Below are 6,636 nucleotides of genomic sequence, written 5' to 3'. Positions count from 1 at the left end.
ACTCAGGGTGTCCATCTCATCAACAAGAGGACAGCTGTTGTAGCCATTCTCATCATCTTGAACACCCCTACCCATGGTTGCCAAAGACTCACAGACCTGGGAATCACGAATGAAAATGCTAAAGAAATGCGGAAAGTCTTTGTAGTCAAAATACCTCAATGGATTTGGCGGCATCATGAGTCCCTTAAATAATTTATCTACCCACCGCCATCAGCCACGACTACCTGCAGTATATTCTGACTATCTTGAATTTAAGCTAATTAACTTACTGAGACTAATTTCTCCTTGTCAGTCGTGGAGACTAACAACTCATTGCACGTAGGGTGTCAGATCTATTACCGTTGTTTGTGGCTTATTTCCGAATAGGATTTTAGTATTTTTATGTTTTTTCTACGCCGGGATATCTCCGAAACCGAAGGTTTCACGTTTCGACGGGAGTATACTGTATACTGTACCAGAAACGCCATTTCATGACCGAATGCCCTTCAAAAAGAACGATATGCCCTTGTACATTCGGAACCTCAGTGCTAATCAGCCACAATTTCTCGACATATAGTCTATAGTAGAGTATTAAGCAATGACCTCGCTTGCTAGGCTGTTCAAGGCTCAAGCTGCAGGAATAGCTCTCATGTCAAAGAATAGAAATACATACGAATTACAATAGCCTTTGCGGTCGTTAATATCCTTAAATATATTTCCTAACGAAGACACGCGATTGCTTTTCTTCTATTTAAGTAAATGCGGCTTGCAAAGTTGTACTGTATATAGATGAATTAATCCTTAAACCTTCAACGAGATACGATCAGGTATGATTCTCAACTGCTAGGGAACACAGATGCGACAAGGCTTGAGTGACCTTTTCATAACAGACAGATCCAACAGGAAAGCAACATAGGGTCTCTTGGAGAGAGGTCAGAGGGACCTGCATCTCTTGGCTAGCTATGTTCATGACAGTTGGTTGGAATGGGACTGTCTTATAAAGCAAGTCAGTACGCAGCGGCACTAGTTGCTGGGGTTATTTTCTAACCTGGTCAATCTCACTATAGAATGAGATATATAGATAACTCTCAACTTGTTTTTGAAACGCCTGGTTTATCCTGACGATGATATTTGTGTTATAAGGGGCTTTTGCCATTCCCCTGCGGGGAAGAAAAGGGAGCGTCAAGCCCTGTAAAATTCTTGAAAGGCGTTGCTGTTTTTGTTGGTGTGGTGTGCCAAAGAAGACAATACCAAACCTGATGTACTTGTGAGTTAGGATACGTCATGCTTGATTTGAAGCACCCACGTTGCAGATCTGATATCGGCATACCGTTCTATTGACTGTGCATTAATCAAAGCCTGTAGTACTGTCAGTAATGGCAAATACTGCTTTGATTCTCTGTGTACCTGTTTTACTAAAATCCCTCCCAGACCTTGGGCCAGGAATATAATCGGTCTACTTTGTGTCTGCAGATATTAGTCCATTTTCTCTTGATATTTCGAGAGCCATTGCTTACCACGCCTATTCTGGAATTATGTACTTGCTGCAGTAAACAGTCTGCCTCTTTGGAAACGTATCCGGGCCTGATGCAGAAAGTCCCCACAGAATCATACTCATAGCAACTCAACCGCGCCCTTATGCCATGCTCCTGGAGAAAGGCTTGTACCCAAACTCTTCCAGGCCGATCCTGAGGCTCACGCCAAGACGAAGCTAAGCATCTTCCACTTGTATCAACAAAGTCAAGGCCGTGAACTGTAATAATGCTAGGCAAGGTTAGTATCTCCTGCTAAAAGATCGGACTCCTCTCATTGCATCATACTCTAGCACAGTTTCGTCTGACTGAGCTTTGTGATATATGGGAAAGATCTGACGAAGAGGCTACAAAGAAGGTTAATCGTGCGTGTTGTGCGAGTTTTTCAGTGGGTTGGTCTGCTGTTGCTTACCATATTTAAGCAGAGTTAACATTGAGATATTCTGCCTGGAATCCTCGATTGTGTTAAGGGAGAAGACATCAAATATGTATAGATTTAGAGCTACGTTACAAATACTCTGTAGAGGCTGTTCAACACGGGGATGGTTTAGGCTGGGTAGTTAGTGTATAAGGGTACTAAGAATCACAATAAGGCTGCACTCCCAGGATAGCAAACCCTGATCTGTAATCATGATTCACCTATCCAGGAGCGGCTCACTGACTCTTCACCCTATTATTTGTCGAGTTGGAATCTATCGTTCTGGCAAGTTTAAACATAAAATAAATATATTACTTTGCACTTTGTTAATTAACCAGATATGGTTCCAAAATTTGACCCCAGAAAAAGAATCACTCTTCTAATCTAGCCGGACCTGGCTTTCAGGCTTTTGTCCAGATATAGATTGAGAGCTGTGTTCAACTCTTGCCTTGGGCATAATAAAGCGCAAGCCTGATTCGTGCAGTATTAAGGGACATGATCCTGTAAATTAACCCCTCTGTAAATGTCAGTCTTATTTTTTTTTTTTATTCTTTTTTACTCGCTGGATTAGCGCCCATGCCGCCCTGAAGCCCTCTTGAAATCCCTTCGTCAGAGAAGCAGGATTCCGAATACCGTGCTAGCCAGACTCAGCTGGCAGATATTCCGTCTCTGCGACGGCAGTCTTTACCTTCGCCCTCTACCTTCTTACCGTTCGTGTCAGGAACTGGGACCGCTTTCAGGTTTGTCGAGTTTGCACAGACCATCCTCTTACCTGCTTAGTCATTGGTCGAGCCTCTCTGCTAACGAAGAGCCGAGCCAGGTTACAGGTCAGGTGGCACCGTTCTCGGCCGGCACGGGCCGATAATAGACCCGTGGTTCCATTGAGGCGGCATCACCATTTGCCGAGCCAAAGAGAACCTCAGCCTCAGTGCTGTTAGTCTAATAACTCTCAGCTCTTCAATTCAATCTGCTAGTCCTGATTTCTACCATTTCAAATTCTGCTAAACTGGATAATAATCACTCTTCGAAGCCAATCTCATGCTCCTAATTCATTTCAGGGACGCAAGTATTTTGAAAATGCGCTCGCTCAAACAGAAAAAGTAGAAGCAGTCCGATAACACTGAGGATCATCAGCACGCACTATGGACACCGTTTGCCGGTCAGCCACTCGTTCAGGATACGTTCCAAAGAGCAAACTTACACCTCCTGGTTGGGTGTCATCTCTCGCGCCCATTACAGCGGTGGCTTCCGTCTGCGCACATCGTAGCTTTTCGCACCATGCTTTCGCTTCTTGGTATGGTCCCCCTTTTTCGAAAGAATGTCTGCTAACCATTTAACCTTTGGCTCTTTAACGCTGTATATCCAGCGAGCTGGTCGAATTTTCTTTTTTGTTGTTGTCACGTAGACAAATCCATCGCATATCTTAGAAGCCACATGTTCAGGTGCACGGCGAAGTGCTGTATCCCAGAGGGTCACGGTTCGGTTAGAGCTGAGCATGTAGTTGAACTCTGAATCTGCTGGCCAGTTCCGGTCTAGGTTTTCCTGAAGACGTGGTGGAACACCATTTGGTCCTGTATACTCTTCCAAGATCTCAGCTCTAGTGTATAGCCATGTATACACAACCATAAAGCGACCATCTTCAAGATCACGCAAATCTGTGACCTTAGCGTATCCTTCAGACAGCCCTTGAACGCAGACAGTCACAATATCATAAAGTCGAACCTCCCATGTCTCCAAAGAGGCGCACTGTACCTGCTCTAGTTCACTCCATGGTTTCTGTCCCTTTACCGCGGTTGGGCGGATATCGCACCAACCGAGGCCTGAATCACGGTAAAGTAGCAGCGCAAGTGGCGCCTCATACCTGCTACTATTATCCGACTCGGCGTCCGTCTCGACATCTGCACTAGAATCCGCCATGGGTATGCCACCGGTGTCCGCACTGGCGTCTGTCATAGGTGTGTCTGCACGGGCGTCTGCAGGGTCGACAATATTTCGGGACGCGTCTGCTCCGGTGGTGGCCTCGGGCCTGGCTTCGGCGTCTGCACAAGCATCTGCACTGCTGTTGACGCCAGTATTTTCGGACACATCCTCGCGAATCTGTGCTTGATCGATAAGTAGGAGAAGACATCACTTCAATGAACTGACCTGGTCCTTTACAAATGGTCTATTGCCCGGATTTGTTCGGTTTTTTGGATTCATTATCCAAGAGAACATTCTGCCAATACTTGACTGGAACTAGAGCCTATAATTCCAACTATGTCAGCCTGTCATGGTGTATGGCATCTGGTCAGACTCTGTCTTGCCTGGTGGGTTCAAGTGTTCCGACATTCGACTAAGATATAGCTGTCCCTTGAGCACCGTAGTGATAAGAAAGAAGAACTGATAAGCGGGAATTGTCGATATAAAGCTCCAGCATCAGGATGGATTAGTCAGAAGGTCTGTGTTAACTTACTCTCCTTAAACCATGGTTGGGCAAGCGCCACTCAGCCAAAACACTTTGGAGAGTTAAGTTCTGACTAATAAACTGTTGGGGCATAAAGTTAGGCGGCCACGTTGGCCATTTAATAATGTCCCTTTCCACAGAAATCGGGCGTCAGGTGATCACCCACTATACAACGTCGACTTAATTCATCCGCATTGAACGACCCTGAAACTTGCCGGGCAACAAACAAGGAGGAAGCCCTTGCAGTTCTAAGCTGCTGTAAAGAAACATGGTGGCTGGTTATAGGAGACGCTGGCCTGGTCAGGACTCGAGCCATTTTTGGATTCAATACAAAGCCTGGTGATTGATCCCCAGTTTATATTGGATCGCTCTCTCGCCATCCAGGTATAGTAACACAGAACTTGATACGAAATTCTCTAATAGGTTTTCTTGCTACAACGGCTTTTTTTATTTTTCAAGAAGTAAAAATGCCTGTCAGAGAGATGGGCAAACAATGCTGTGTTTGAGTCTTGCGACCCACATGGACATGTAGTCTGATCCTCTTCCCAGTTATGATTCTCCCAAATACTCCAGACTTCTTTCCGCCAGTCATTATCTAAAGAAGCCCAGTCTTTAAAGTAACCCTCTGCCTGTATCCAGGATTCGAGTGCCCCTTTGACCTCCTTGTGGAGCAAGGTCACATCTAGGGAATATTTGAACCAAGTAAAGTACTCCCCCCTTACATCACGAGAGGCGGAACGATCCAATCCGCTCGCGATAAGGGCACTAATAGCTTTGATGGACTTTGAGGTAGTAAACTCATTTCCAACAAGATATCCTCCATCCACAGTAAACGTAGCATGTATACACCCAGCCGGGATATACAATGCTTCAGAAGCGGTTGTCTCAACAACAAGGCCAGCTTCCAGTCCGTTTAAGATGCGGGGCAGCTTCCCTCGTTGACCCTCAACTGCTACCATCGCAGCGAGGTTTGACGGTGTAGGAGGATACAGAAACCAGATTTTGCGGCAATCGTCTACTAAAGTTACGAGCCCGTCCATCCCGTAGTCTAATAATAGTTAGCTGTTTATTCAAGAGAGAGAAGGGTGAAAAAACGCAAGAGGAGAAAAAAAGACTCGTACACGCTTACCAATGTGAAGATCAACAAACGAATATTTCGGCGTCAGGTTAGCCTGAGGAGGGGTTTCTTCCATGGGCTCGATCACGGAACAGAGATCAACAGGACAGCAAAACCCCAGTTCTTCTAATATTGGCAAGCGTAGACTAAGAACAGAGACGGGATCTATCGGGTTTGGATCTAAGAGTTGGGCAATGGCCATCCCAGCCTTAACCGGTTGGCCAACTTCACCCTGATAGGTGACAGTGAAGCTGTTTGTGGAGTTGTTTTCCAAGCCGGAACGCGCGATAAGTCCTATTGTATCAGCCACAAGCTCCGACCTTGAGGGTACACGTTTAGCCCAGCACTTGGATGAGGGGAGCAACTTGGGCAACGAGGCAGTGGATGACAGCCAAGTAGACTGAACGTGTAATATGTCATCGTTGAGATGGTGAACACCTGACTTAACATCATTGAGATGGTAAACATTCGCGTGGGCTATATTCTCATATGCAACACCAAATGTCGTTATCACCGCTCCTTTTATAGCCTGAGCTGTCAGAAGAGCTGAAGACTGGAAAAGGGCGGTTTTATTTCCGTAATATGGCATTCGATGGCACGGAGTCCTCGTGGAGATATGCGGTAACCTGCCTAGTTTAGTCCAGCGTGAGAACAATCTATGATGAGCCCATACCCATAAGAAATTTGGCTTGGTTTTTCAGGAACCGCTTCTACATTTATTTCCTGAGGCTGCTGGCTGGTCATAGAATCAGGTTGGTTTGATGACGGATCGGCTTTTAGAGTATTGATAGGGACTTTGGTAATAGTGCAACTTCGAAGATGTCGAGCCATATTACCGCGTGATATTTTCTTGCCGCATATCGTGCACTCGGTGCCTTTACTATCGCAAGACCTGTGATGCTTTAGGAACTCGGACACCAGGACGGATGCTGAACAGTTAGGACACAGGCGAGTTTGTGTTGCACATTCGCAATCCCGGAAGTGACGATAACGATTATTCTTCGGGAGCTGTGTTGCGCAAAATGGGCAATTATCCATGATTTCGGCAATGGCGTTGTTGTAGATGGGGCGTTGAGGACGGTATTGAGGACGGTGTTGACGACGCGTCTTGACGACGGTGTTGAGGACGTGTGTTGAGGACGTGTGT

At 45.9% G+C, this 6,636-nt stretch overlaps 2 protein-coding genes across 2 annotated transcripts; both read right to left on the bottom strand.

Annotated features, from left to right (window-relative positions):
* Positions 1-2,861: 2,861 nt before the first annotated feature.
* On the bottom strand, positions 2,862-4,439 carry BDW70DRAFT_146130 (uncharacterized protein). Its single transcript, XM_073738543.1, has one exon. It carries the CDS (start codon positions 3,880-3,882, stop codon positions 3,163-3,165), a length of 720 nt encoding a protein of 239 aa, XP_073590476.1. The 5' UTR covers positions 3,883-4,439; the 3' UTR covers positions 2,862-3,162.
* A 287-nt stretch (positions 4,440-4,726) lies between these two features.
* BDW70DRAFT_146128 (uncharacterized protein) lies at positions 4,727-6,636 on the bottom strand. The gene is made up of 3 exons (XM_073738542.1): positions 6,163-6,636; positions 5,502-6,115; positions 4,727-5,420 (listed from the first exon to the last, which is right to left on the bottom strand). The coding sequence occupies exons 1-3, from the start codon at positions 6,525-6,527 to the stop codon at positions 4,789-4,791; spliced, it is 1,611 nt and encodes a 536-aa protein (XP_073590475.1). The 5' UTR covers positions 6,528-6,636; the 3' UTR covers positions 4,727-4,788.

Source organism: Aspergillus foveolatus (assembly GCF_047715535.1).
Source record: "Aspergillus foveolatus strain CBS 279.81 unplaced genomic scaffold BDW70scaffold_257, whole genome shotgun sequence".
Taxonomy (NCBI): Eukaryota; Fungi; Ascomycota; class Eurotiomycetes; order Eurotiales; family Aspergillaceae; genus Aspergillus; species Aspergillus foveolatus.
The sequence above is the reverse complement of the archived record's forward strand: the minus strand, read 5'-3'. Positions and strand labels throughout refer to the sequence as shown.

Excerpts from the sequence above, each read along its gene's own strand:
- BDW70DRAFT_146130 (XM_073738543.1), bottom strand. The coding sequence starts at position 3,882 with ATGACAGACGCCAGTGCGGACACCGGTGGCATACCCATGGCGGATTCT.
- BDW70DRAFT_146128 (XM_073738542.1), bottom strand. The coding sequence starts at position 6,527 with ATGGATAATTGCCCATTTTGCGCAACACAGCTCCCGAAGAATAATCGT. Across the intron at positions 6,116-6,162 it reads CCAAGCCAAATTTCTTATGG|GTTACCGCATATCTCCACGA; the intron begins GTATGGGCTCAT and ends TAAACTAGGCAG. Across the intron at positions 5,421-5,501 it reads GTTTGTTGATCTTCACATTG|ACTACGGGATGGACGGGCTC; the intron begins GTAAGCGTGTAC and ends AACTATTATTAG.